This window comes from Ambystoma mexicanum, chromosome 4q (genome assembly GCF_040938575.1).
Source record: "Ambystoma mexicanum isolate Mex_15411 chromosome 4q, UKY_AmexF1_1, whole genome shotgun sequence".
Taxonomy (NCBI): Eukaryota; Metazoa; Chordata; class Amphibia; order Caudata; family Ambystomatidae; genus Ambystoma; species Ambystoma mexicanum.
In genome coordinates, this window is record NC_090928.1 from 901,297,985 (window position 1) to 901,311,787 (window position 13,803).

General features: G+C 44.1%; 1 protein-coding gene across 3 annotated transcripts in view; it reads left to right on the top strand.

Moving 5' to 3' along the window:
- The window catches only part of THADA (THADA armadillo repeat containing), a 2,999,906-nt gene that overhangs the window by 1,870,627 nt on the left and 1,115,476 nt on the right, over positions 1 to 13,803 (top strand). For all 3 annotated transcript variants that reach the window (XM_069608464.1, XM_069608463.1, XM_069608465.1), the window contains exon 27: positions 3,026 to 3,115. In XM_069608464.1, coding sequence (XP_069464565.1) covers positions 3,026 to 3,115 — 90 coding nt within the window. The remainder of the gene's footprint in view (positions 1 to 3,025; positions 3,116 to 13,803) is intronic.

A 13,803-nucleotide genomic window follows, 5' to 3' on the forward strand; every position in this document is an offset into this window, starting at 1 on the left:
GTAAGAAGTTCCCCAGAACCACACCCGAGTAAAAAATAGTCCCTGTAATAAAATAGTCCCATCTAGGCCTCACGTGGGCTTTGATTCATTTGCAGCATGGTCTGCAGGAGGTAAGTAATGCCTATGAGCCTGGCGCCTATGGCGCCAAGACTGATGTCTAATATGAGCCTGGTCCCTAAGGCGCCAGGACTGAACCCAGCTAGCCCCTAGCCGGGGCTGCTGGGGTCTCAATGAATGTCTGGATGTCTGCTCCCGAGGCTGCTGGGCTGGGTCCGGATGCCCGGGGGTAGGCATCATGACAAAAACATACTCAGAGAAGTGTCAGGACAAGGACAGGAAGCGCTTTGATGGTGTGCATTGATGGCAAACCATACATAATTCCAGCACGTGCAGTGCGGATCATGTAGCTTTACCAGTGCTGCAGTTTGAACATAAGTGAGACCAAATAGTATAACAAAATATATATATATATATATATATATATATATATATATATATATATATATATATATATATATATATATATATATATATAGTGTGTGTATATTTGGCTCCTCCTGGGCCTCACTTTGTAAAGTAAATAGTCCCCTCTGCTAGATGTTGAGAAAAAGGTCAGACAATCCACCATTACTATGCCAAAGGCATGATATGTAAATCCTAGGTGTCTCAGTGCTCAGATGGTACAGTTGCCTACTTGAAATGGCCACCCTATGTTCAATTGGGGACTACACATCCACAAGTGGAGCAGTGGTTGATGAACATTATCAAGTGATCAATTGACCCCATTATATACATATATTCAAGCCCTTCTGTACCATGTCAAACATTTGTATGAATCTTTGTTACATTTTCTGGGGGATACTCTCCCTATTCCTGCCTTCATTCAATTTCATTTGCCAAATGACAAACCAGAAAGTGTTATTGATACAGTGGTTTTTGTCTTTGTAATGATCCACAAGTGGTTTGTCGGCCACCTTGTTCCTCACAAATGACCGAAGTTCACACATTCTTTGACACACTTCACGTTTCATTTTCCCTATGTAAACTAGATCACAATGATATTTGATTCCATAGATGACATACTTGCTTTTACAATTAGCAAAAGTCTTACGTTGCCAACTGATCCCATTGATGTCCACACTTTTCAGATTTTGTGTTAAGCTGCAGACAGAGCATAGTCCGCATTTGAAGTGACGTATCACTGGAGGAAGGCACCAAAGGGGCTGTTCCTTGGTGGGTCTCTTCTTCACTTGTTCAGCTCTCACCAATTTATATCTAATGTTGGAACTTTTTTTGAACGCAAAGATGTTTTTGCCAAGGTCAAATCCTGTTGTTTGGAGAACATTCCAGTTTCTTTGTATTTCTTTTCTTACGAGGTTACTTGTGGGATGTATGTGGTAACACATTATTTTGTCCTGTTTCTCTCTCAGCAGTTGCACCAGACACTCTTCCCTGTTGGTAGTGTAGGCCCTCTTCCGACATTGTTTAACTACCGTTTTAGGATAACCTCTAGAGATCAGACTAGAATCAAACTTTGCTGCTTTTGCTACAAAATCAGTTTTCATGGAGCAGTTCCTTCTAATCGGTAGAAACTGTCCTTTAGGGCAGGTTCTCTTTGAGGACCTTGGGATGGAAACTTTCAAAATGGTAGACACTGTTTCTATCAGTATTTTTTTTATACAGGGAAGGGATGACATCTGTGTAATTAGAGAAGTGAATTTTTTATTAGAAGTTTTGTTAGTCATGTTTATAATATATCTGTTAACATTTTGAGTCCCTTTTTGTAACCCCATCACAACATTTCTGTGAAAAATGGTCCACCAAGAGTGGACGTGAGGCTGTTATTTTAATCTATTCAGACATTGTAACCACTTTGATATAATACACACATTTACATTTGTACATTAAAACCAGATAGTACAGAAATGTTCCTGCAGGAGGAGGATGCATTGAATGAAGGGTGACTGTGTAAGACTGATGATGATAGGTGAATGGTCAGTCATGACAATCTAACATGTTTCCTATAGGTATTCTTCAATCTATAGAAGGGTTCTTCAAGCTTTGTACTACAGCTTCTATAGCCCTTGCCAGCATAGTCCATGGTGAGGAATGATAGTTAAAATATGTGGAGAGCCAAAGGTTAAAGAGCCCTGATGTAGAAAATGTATTGATGCTGCAAAGTGTAGAGGAGAGACAACCTGCAAAACTGGCACCAATACCCAAGCTCAGGTGCCTTGGAACAGGCAAACAACAGGGACATTATGGGAAGGGAAAACACTGTGCTTGCCACCCATCAGAATGATTAGTACAACGTTCAACAAGCAGTGCATAATTCCATAACAGTGATTGGTAGGAGAAATCTGATGGATGGCATGTAATTAGTGAAACTGGAAAATTAACTTATTAGTAATGCTGCCCTATAATGGATCTATAGCGATGAAAAGGTCGTTTGGAATGTATGCATTGTCCACCAACCACCAATAGACGTTCCTGTAAATTTCATGTGATATTATAAGGTATATGTGTACATGGTATTAAAAATAAAACTCTGGTTTGTCTTCAATGTAAATAATGTAAATGAAGCAAAGATGCAAGAGGACCTCTATGGACATTTGGGGACAGCACCACGTGGCACGCTAACACCAGAAGGGGGCAAAATAAGCCAATCCGTTCTCTGTAGACATCCCTGGACTGAAACATGGGCACTTTCCGCCTCTGTATGTAATTTACCAGTCAAAGCAGATCCCTCATTGTATCTCTAAATTAAGCAAATTGGTTATTGGCCAGAGCTTGCACTGAAACATTGCTTTCTGTCTTTTTGCAGTCTTAGTTTTTTGGTAGAAACCTGTTCTGTATTTTATTTGCCCCCACCCTGAGGCGTTGCACGAGCTAGTCTCGTTTAGCAAAGACATTCTTAACATATTGAAATCAAGTACCTTTCTTTATCACTGTCCAAAAAGAAAGATGTAACTGTAAAAACGCATTGCAGTGATAGTCCATCTATTTTTTTGTTTTGTCTTCACAGGATGACGGGGAGAGAATTTTTTTCTCGCTTTCCATCATTGTATCCGTTTCTTCTGAAGCAACTGGAAATTGTAGCCAGCACAGTGGATAGGTGAGGAAAGTACATACATAAACATGTATATGAGGTTGATTTGGCGCAATATAAAAACTATTAATTAACATATGGTGGAAGATCAATCGTGATTGTGCTTGGATGAATTGTTATTATAGTTTTGGGTGAGGGCGCTCACCTTGAGAATTTAGCATGTGTTAGACTACGACAAGTACATTTGGGAATAATGGGGTTCTTGAATGCACTGCTTTCTATTTGGATTTAAGAGATTTAAGAATTTCAGCGTAGTTCGCTTTTACAGGAATAATGGCACTTGTCTGGTTATAGGCGCTTCAACATCACCTTTTGGAACATGGGGGCCTCTGCAGGTTTGTTGAATAAATGTCATATAAGGCCATGGGTTAGCATGCATAAGGCTTAAATTGCTACTCCAAGGGGTATAATATTAGTATATGTCGGGTCCTTCTGGGTCTTGACCATGTGGATGTGTGCAGTGCGAATGGAGAAAAGGTATCTATGTATGTCTGTGAGAGTACCCTTGAGGTAACTCAACAGGACTTTGATGTAAAAGCCTGATTGATGCATCAACAACACTGCTGAAATAAAATCTTTGCAGCTGGTAGTTGTGTTCAGTCTTCAGGGGGTTTGGAGTGGGTAACTGGAAGGTGGTGTCTTGCAGACATACTGAAATAGGTGGAGATAAAAGCTGGCTGCTATAATCTGAGAAGCCCTGGTTGGTGCGGTGCTGCTTTTTCTTTGGGGGGCATTTGAGATTGCACCTGTCTTGAGGATAAAGATTGGGAACTTGCTGCTTGTGTCCTTTTTGGGGTTGGGAAACTTTTCAGAGTCGAGCAAGGGATTTCCCCTTCCTGGGTTTTCCGACTGTGACTTTGAAGGAGTTGTATTATTTCCTATGCAGTGTATTCTTCCAACATGCTAGCCGCTGGACTGCTGTTGAGAAGCTGTGAGTGATGCTGTAAAAAAAACGAGGGAGAGCTGCTAACAAGCTGTAAAAGACACCACAAAAGACGCTTCAAAGTGCAAGCCAATGGAAAGGTGCTGAGACACTGACAGGGATGCTGCAATGCTCCAGCTGTTGGGAAGTTGGGCTACAGTTGCAAAAACTATGAGACAGTGATATGTGAGTGGTCCAAAATGATAGGTGGACACAAAGTTGTAATATTCTCAATGTCAGACTTTTTATTTATCAGAAATGGGTTGGAAAAACCCCTCTCTAGCCAGAGGCGTAGCCGGGATTGTCTAGCAAATGGGTCCTGAAGCTAATGTAGCTGGGCCCACTGCACTGACAAAAATATCTGTAAATGCCCACTCAGCATAGCTGAGTGGGCATTTACAGATTCTGGGTGGGCCTTGCCCCTCAGGCCCTACCCTGTCTACGCCTCTGTCTCTAGTCCTATCCTAAGGAAGGAGGTTCCCTACTTTAGTAACTTAAAATCTAAGAATCAGTCTGTGTCAAGAATTTAGTAATTTAGCAACTGTCCTTGTGTCCAAAACATTCTAAACTGACCCTCACACTAGAAACCATGAATTAAGGGTACTTCTCCAAGGAGACATCCTTGAAACCAGATGATAGTTCCCTTCCCCTGGATTTTCTAGGTAGGATGGTGAAAGTGTCTCTTCTAAACAGTTTCTTTGTATCAATAGAGTGTCTCTTTGTCCAACAATTCCTTGAGGCTTTTACACTGTATTCAGAAGGTTGTTGTTTACACAATATCTTTCACAACATCCAACAGTGCCTTTGTAGCAAAGGTGTTTCTCTTGAAAAACAATGGGCCGCATTACGAGTCGGGTGGAAACCCTGCCGGTGCTACTGGCGGGTTGCCGCCAGACCCGTGACATTTTACAGCCACCTAGCTTGCCGGTACCACTGGGACATTACAAGTCCCGTCGGATAGGCAAGCTATGTGCCGATAAATGTTGTTCCCCATTCCTGTGGTGTCCCATAGGACTTCATGGGAATGGGTTCATGGAAGCACTGGCACCATTGCTAACGGTGCCAGTGCTTCTGTGATCAGTCTGCCTACCGTGACCGCAGTGGCCCCGGCAAGCAGACTCGGAGTGTGGCGGTCCGGAAACAAAGGTGCCTGTAGCCTTACTGGCACACTTGTTTCAGGACCGCCACAATTGTAATGTGGCCCAATGTCTTTATATTGGACTCACAAGGTTCTTGTTCTGTAAACTTAAAGGTTTGGCTGGTGTACTTTCCAGATTCCCTGGTATACTTTCTTGCCAGGTATTTTGTATCACTGTTACGCTAATCTTGACAACTTAGGTGGATTGCCTGGTATACCCCTCTGCCAGGAATGGTCTTAGAGGTTCTTCAGATCCCCTGGCCCCGCCAGGAATCTTCCCACAGTACTCAAAATGCCTGATAGATTTGGCTGCCAAGACTTCTTGTATGCATTTCCATTTTGGTGGATTACCTGGTATACTTCCTTGCCAGGACTCCTTTCATGAGGCTCTTCAGGTTCCCTGGTGTACTTCCTGCCAGGTATCTTCATCGGATGTTAAGGTTATTTATACGGTTTCGAAGGCCTGGTTATTTGACTGCTAGGATTTCTCTTTATGGCCTTCTCAGCTCCCCTTGTTTACTACCCAGCCAGGTATCTTGCCACAATGTTAAATGTTTTTTCACAACTTCAGTGGATTGCCTGGTATACCCCACTACCAGGAATCCTTCTCTGTAGGGCAGCACAGATCCCCTGGTATAATCCACTGCTAGGTATCTTTCCCCAAATGTCAACTGCTTGGTACCTTCTCTTTACCAGGACTTCTTTATTGGTTTCACTGTTACTTTCAATATATCATTTCAGCATCTACTTTGTCCTGTCAAATGTATTTACTTTGGGTAACACTTGCTTTAGCTCTTCCCCACATTGACATCTCATGCATATGTAATTGTTTAGGTTTCGTTGATGCATTTTATTGTTGTCGGTATTCCAGTTTTCTTCCTTTTAAACATTGATTTAACATTAGGTTTTGCCTGTGTTTAAATCGCCTGAGTATTGTCCAAAATATCAATCTCACTTGATTTCATTTACTTGCTTGATTGTTTGTCGGTATGCCGCAGGGTCCCCAATGACTCTGGGCCGACTCACTGGTAGTTTGTGATGTCTCCGACTTATGGCGTGCCTCTGCAGTAAAGCTTCCTTTCTGGATTGGCTTCTTGCATGAGGCGGGCATCTCTCTTCGTAGTGTGAATGAAACAACTAGTCTCCACGTTAGTCTTTGGACTTAGCTTAGTTTGCATCAACCTTTCCCTCCTCTTCTTTGTCTCAGTATTTGAGGCTTTATGGGAGCTGAAGTCCATACTTGCATTTGGATTTCCAAAATGATGTTCAAAAACTTCACATACAGAAATGTCAGACGCAGAAGGTGTTTTTATGTGCGTTGTGAATGTTTGAGGTTTACATGGAGTTTCGTCTAGAGCGACATAAAGGAAGGGGTTTCTGATTTTCACAATAAGGGGAAATTGTGGCGTGACTACAAGTCCTCAAGAACTTAGTCTTATTAGGAAAAAGGGACGAATACAGCATTTCATCCAATGGAACCATCCCACTCCCCGATAGTTGTCCCCTCCCCTGTGATCCTCCCTCATATAACCACCCCCAGGGTCAGGATCAGGTAGCGACTACCGTCCCTTGGTCCCATGGGAGGATGTCACCATTGGGGAATCGGTGATGAGTCCATCGGATTCATCACTGATAACAATAGTAAAATGGGATTCAATGGATTGCCTTTCTCCTGCAGATTCTTCATCTAATAGAAACCCCCTTCCATCTCTGCTGCTTGGAAAATTCTTTGAGAGGGGGCGCAGTGGACCTTGTCTAGGCCAGCGATCCGTCTTACTCAGTGCTCCATCGTCCGTTCCGGACTGTGACGTCAGCCGTTGTATATATATAACACGTCACTATGCCCTGTACCTCCGTTCCTTTTTTCTGTGCGCTCGAAACGCTGCTTGTAACGAACATAGTGTTGTTATATTGAGTCTTCAACTTTTGTTTTACATTTTCGTCAGATTTTCTACCTTTTCTTGACTGCGAGATGTCCGTGCCTCGGATTTCAGGTTTTAAACGCTGCACCGACTGCGACTCTCAGATGTCAGTCACTGAACAACACCATGTGTGTGGTGCGTCAGCACAGGTCACGACACCACAGGGTGTGCGTCGTGTGGTAAGATGAATCCGAAGTCCATGCGTGAGCAGGCAGCCAAGCTCCTGATGGTCCGACTGCCATCTAAATCACCTGCACGGTCGACCGTTCAGTCCTCTTGATGCTGAGACGGAGGGGCCTACAACCCAAAAAGATAAAGAAAAAGAAAGAAATTGGCGCAAGACGAAGAAGCGGTCCCCCTCAAGAAGCCGCTCTTCTCCAGCATGGGGTCCGGCATGGGTTCACATACTCATGAATATCCCTCGTCGTCAGGCTGGGAATCCTCGGTAAAAGAAAAACAGTTTCACTTTCACTTTAAAACTGTGTTTCTCCTCTAAACCAATCACTGTCCTCTGGGTCATGCTGCCCCATCCAATGACAGTCATTTCCCTAAGCTCCACCACGGATAGCTATCTTCAGATTTTTACTGCACGTTTGAGTGTTGGGAATCCTGTTAGTGTTCTCTGTGCTTTTTCCTAATATTTAGAGTTTTTGGTAATATTTGAACACTTTGGACCAATTCTTGAATTTTTTGTTCGACAATGTGCGACTACCGGCAGCGGGTATGTGCTGTCGGTGAAGATGAAGCTTCACTGAGGATCTTTCGTTGGAAGCACCAGGCTTGGGCCTACTTCGTACCTTTTCGCCATGACCGAGGAGAAGAGATGCATCTTCAAACTCTGCACGAAATGTGGATTAAGGAACGTTTTCGTGGAGGATCAACACCACAAATGACACCTCGTCGACGACCACTACTTCGAAGGGAGGACAGACCACGAAGGTGGTGCCCACAGTCACTATCATGGTTACTCCGCGGTTGTCCATACCAGCACAGCGGGAGGTAAGAGCCACGGTTGCGGTGAAGCCCCCTGGAACGGAGACAGTAGCCTCTTACCCCCAAAAGCCTCAGGAAAGGGGAGGGAGTAGGGCGCTGATGACCTCTAGGAAGGGTACAGAACAAGGAGCTGAACAGTGTGGGCCAAGTCACGTTTATATTAGCTCTGATGAGGGTGACGACCTGGCAGAGGGCTACTATTCAAACCACAAAGGGGGCAAGGGACCCTTGTGGGAGGTGGGTCACTGCAGGGGGAACCCTGTCCCTTAACTCTCCAGAAGAGGCATACCAGCCCAGAGCCTCCCTCTCTGATTTCTTCTACAGCTCAGCCCAGGGACGTTTCGTTGGACGTTCTGACCACGCTGGTATGAGAATTTCAGCAAAGACTATCGCCCACACCGGACCCTGTTCCATCTGGGAGTCCTCCCAGACTGCTTTCCGGAAGTCCTTGTAGGTACAAACTGTGGGCCATTTCACCTTCCGCTGGCTATTGAAAACTACTCTGTTTTAGAGTCAGATACACCTTTAAAATCGCCTATTCACGCTTCAGCGCCATGATGCTTTTGGGCATACGTGCGCTCAACAAGTTCACTTAACATAACAGTGTTGCATACTTTCTGTAGTCACTATATTCACCGAAAAATAAAAGAATCACAGTTGGGATTGCATTTTCCATTCTCTTTCTGCTGTTTTGCCATTATTCTCTCTAGTTTTCCTCTGCAGTGGCTGAGCCGGGGGTAGGTGGGGGGAGTGGGGGGATTGAGGTACAGAGACATAGTATATGTACGCAGTATATGTACGACAACCAGCGTCTCATACGGAGCCGCCGACTGAGCATCAAGTCAAGGCATATCGATGGCTGAGTTGAAGTGAACTATGCCCCCTTTCGAAAGGTTTTCCGAGCAGCTGACGCTGGAATGGATTTCTATCTGATGAGGAATCTGTGGGAGAAGAATCCATAGAAAGAACATTACAGTAAGTAATTTCCGCGTCTTGATGTCGGAGTGTTTGACATTTTGGCCAGCAATAGGAATTCAGCCTTGGTGGAGTTGAGATTCAGGTAAGCACTGAAATCCATGATTGGACCAATGTGAGGCAGGCCTTGAGCGGTTCCATGTAATAATGACCCTGCAAAAATGTTGCTTGGCAAAAAGGGACATTATTACATTTAACCAGCGGGGGACCTCCCTGCAACCCCCAAACCCTTTTTTCTTTTCAAGGGGAGCAGGAGACACCCCCGCAACACCTGCCCCCATTTACCCCCCTATATATGGTCACCTTATATAATGTCGCCACAACCTTTTCACAGCGACATTATGTATGGCGTCCATATATATGGGGACTTTATTACCTGATAGCCCTTGAGCCAGTAGAAGGTCTTTGATGGAGTATGTCTTGAGGTAGAGCTGTGTGTCATCAGCATATTGGTGGATGTGGGTGTTGTGTGGAGCCAGGAGGGTACCATGGAAGATAATGTGGCGAGTATGGATCCTTCCAGACTGCGCAGGTGATGGTTAGAGTTGGTGATATGGAGGAATCCATTTGGACAAACTGGTGGTGGTTAGCAAGGTAGGATTTGAATCAGCTAAGGATGATTTTGATGATCCCCATGCAGCGATGTAGATTGTCGGTGAGTGTCTGATGGTCTACTGTGAAGGTCTACTGTGCTGTATTGAATATTGAATGCTGATGAGAGGTCAAGAGAACCAGGAGGCAAGGGTGCCCATCATCAAGGATTTATGGGCATGTTAAGGTACTTTGAACCTAAAAGATAAGTTCCTAAAGCAGGGATTGAAATTAAGATTGGATAAGTAGAAGCTAAAATCAGCTCCTGGGTATCCAGCATTAACCGGTGACCAGGAGCTACCAGTGGGAAAGGAGGAGCTAGTACATAGCGTTCCACAAATCTAACTTCCATGTAAGATGCAAACTTATCATTGTGTTCATTGATCATGGCCCTTTATTTAAATGCTGTATACATGTGTCCTAATGTTTATTTATAGAATATCCCAAGTACACAGAGTTAAATTCACATAGGTGGGTTTGTTCAGCATTGGTTGGCCTGAAGAGCCAAAAGTAGCTCCTGGTAGCTGTTGGTGTCAAGCTAGTCTAGCTCTTCTAGGCTACACTAAAAGCAAGAGCTAAAAAAGAATCGGCTCCCCTCAATTTCCAACCCTGCTAAAGTAAACTGACAAAAGAAAAATTGTTCTATAGAGCGAGAGAGGCGCCATTTGCAAAATGATGCCTACTGTTTGATTGCTTATGTTGCTGCCTCTTGTGTGGTAGGACTGTAAGAGTTTTTTAGCTACGATGTGTTGGAGGAGTTGCGTGGCTTTCTCAAGGATCTTACCTAGGAAGGGAAGATGTGTAATGGGGTGGTAGTTGTTTAGGTCATCAGGGTACAGTGTTGGTTTCTCGAGAAGCTGGAGGACTTGGCTGGTTTGAGTAACCTGAGAGCGTCCTCAATACTTTTTCCCCAGAATCATCCTCTCAGGTGGCCAGGGAAAGGAACTTGCTTTAGGATCCTGACCCTGGGGAGGATATGCGATGGTGGATCACCTGGGTGGAGGGAACTTTGGGAATGGGAAGAGGACATTTTTTCACTTTCATAATGATCTCTCTATCACTAAAGTCTTTGTGGGATATTGCCAACCCCTTCCGTTCTTTTCCTTCCAATCTATTCCCGAGAAACATCATCTTACTACTGGGATGAGGAAGAGACCGACTAGGCGGTCACATCCTCATTTCACTGACGCTGCATATATCGGAGACCAAACAGAGGTGTAAAGCCTTCTTTTATTAAATCAGACAATTCCAAACACCACTGAGACTAGGAGAAGGGCTATGGAGGCATACCAGAGCAACAATAAGACATGTTTGCCTAATGGAGTCCTCCAGAGTCAGGCAAGAGAACTCAGCGACCCACAACTGGGGTCACTTAACACTCCTGATGGATACTAAAAGGCCCGCTATTCTGTGAGACAACGGGTAGGAAGAAAGGAAGCTGGAGACCCAGGTGGCTGGAGCAGTCCTGCGCAGGAGAAGGGGATGCCGTAGCCGTGGTTGGCTGTGCAAGTTTCCGGAGGTCCTGCTATCTGCTGAAGTGGGTCTGGTGGGGAAAAGCTGTGGAGCTCCACGTAACCGCTGTCGCCAAAGGATGCCTGGAGAGCAGGCGGTGCGCGGGGTGTAGACCATGAGAGGAAGGCGGAGTCTGGAGAAGCCGGGAAGTGGCAGAAGCCCCTCGCCAAGGACGTCAAGAGGAAGAATGCCAATGTGTGCGACCGGTGAGTGTAAAGCCAATACACACTCTGACCAGGGTACTCCAGTAAGGTATAACAAAGTCCTTTGCAAATGCTGAGTGAACAGCAAAGTGATTTAAAGTACTGTTGAATGCCAAAACAAGTATTATCAAGATATTGAATGGACTGAAAAGTATTGAAAGTACTTGTGAATGCCGCACAGAGTAAATGTCAGTTGAATGCTCATGAACGGAGCGCAATCAAAGTAGTGCATGAAACAAACATTAAGGAGTACAGTTTTGTGAAACAAGTAAAGGCAAAGTCAAGAGAATACTAAGTATGTACGAAGATGAAAAACTAAATAGTGACCCAAAGGCAAGAGAGGCCCAGGCATTGCAAGCAGAGCGACACTTGTGTTGGCAAGAGCCAGAGGAATACAAACAAGCATAAATAAAGTGCATGGTGGCTAAATCAGCCACGGGACAGGTTCTATAGAATGTGACACTGAGGAATCAACTAAGCATCACTGCCAGATTAAACCAGTGGCAACGTGTTGATGTAAGCAGTGTGAGAAAGGCATGATATCAAGAGAGATGACACAGACAACAACACTATTGTTCAACCCAACTTTATTAATAATCAGGTTGGTCTAACGCCTAACTAACCATATGCTATGGCAGGATTTCCCTGCCTAAAGAAATCTGAAATATGTATATGACATTAAGTCCAAAAAACAAAAAAAGCCTGTCTGTTGTCAAAACCTATGCTTGTCTTCACAACTACAACAAAACTAGTGAGGAAAATGTTCTCAACCAAAAAGTCAGTGCTCCAAAACAAATGTTCACATAATAGCAATGTAAGTTCTTCGAATGTTAAGTTCAACTCAGTTCCAATGTAACTTCCTCAAGTTTAACACAATTCCAATGCAACTTCCCTTCAGCAGGGCCTGAACAAGCCCTGAAGTTACCTCCTGTAGGTATGCAAATATCAGAGTTCACATAAAAGGGGTTTCTCTTTTCTAAATTGAAATGCAATAAAGTTTCATACACAGCACTGTAGTCTTTGGACTCTCTTCCCCAAGACAAAGGTTCTCCAGTTTTAGCTCTCAGGGTTCCCTTCCCCAAGAGTCACTTCCAGCAGTTAATTTGTTACCAAATGTTCATAGGCTTATAACTGCACGCGATGAGATTATAGGGTCAGCTTGACTCCTCCTTTAATCAGCTTCAACAATAGATCACACCTCTTAGTTTCTTGTCAAACCATTTTGTGGCTTCTTATATAGCCGCAGTTGTCAGGCCACACGGTCCACCTATCACAGGTCACGCAACCAGCAATCACATATCTTGCTCATGATTGAAGTCTTGGTGTTAACAAAGTTGATCCTAGGAAACATAATGGTCCAGGCACAGTTGTCAGACCGCATGGTCCACCCATCACAGGTCACACAGCCGTATGTTTTCCATAGCAGATTTTTAATGTTTTGCAAATTCAAGTCTTTCACTTTACTCTGGAGGTGACTCTGTGGAAATGATGGCGTTTTACAATTTCTGTTGTGTGGGTTCATGCAGCCGCTCTTGCCAAAAGTCAGTTAGCCCCTCTCATCTCCTTTCTTTCAGAATTCAATATTTGCAAATATTCTGCTTTTTGTTACGTTCAGTATTCAAGATTGCAAGCATTCAGCTTTTCATTGCGTTCAGCATTCAGGATTACAAGTCTCAGGCTCAACAGCCCCTCCCAGAGGGGTCCGGTGTCTAGAGTGTCCTCTGACACTTAATGGAGTTGCAACTCTGCTTCGCTGGGTGCTTCCTTCTGCGTGTCCCGGACTTCGTGCTGGACTCTGCCTCCGACTTTCGTATCGGTCGCTCTCTGCCTTCCTGACAAGGGTTCCCCGTCCAGCACTGCACTCTGGCTGGGACTCCCAGGAACCTTGTTGGTGTGTTGGTGCTTTGGCTTTTTGTCCCCTTGGCACAGCATTTCTTAGGTTCTCCAGTCCTCCTGCGTATTTAACTAGAGGGAATACCCACAATATCATGACCTTGGATGAGGACACTATATAACATAAAGTTGTCCTAATAGGTTTGTTTGAGAGCACAGTAATGTGTATTCATTTTTTATTAGTCGACACTCAATGTCTTCAAGTTACCAGCATTGTTAGCAACAATGAAATACATTATTTGTTATTATGTATTTCATTGTTGCTAACCATGCTGGTAACTTGGAGACATTGAGTGTCGAATCATAAAAAATGGATCTACATTACTGTGCTCTCATACAACCCTATTAGGACAAGTTTATGTTACATAGTCTCAGTCGTTCTGCACCTTCTTTAGCACTCGTACTCCTCGAACCTTTCTCTTCCTCCTTTGGAATGCCACCTTTTTTATGTTCCCTGATTTTTGATGGATTTCGGGTGAAATTAATCATTCCTAATTGCCTGACCTTGTGAAAACGGATTAGCATGACATACCTGATCTTCATGG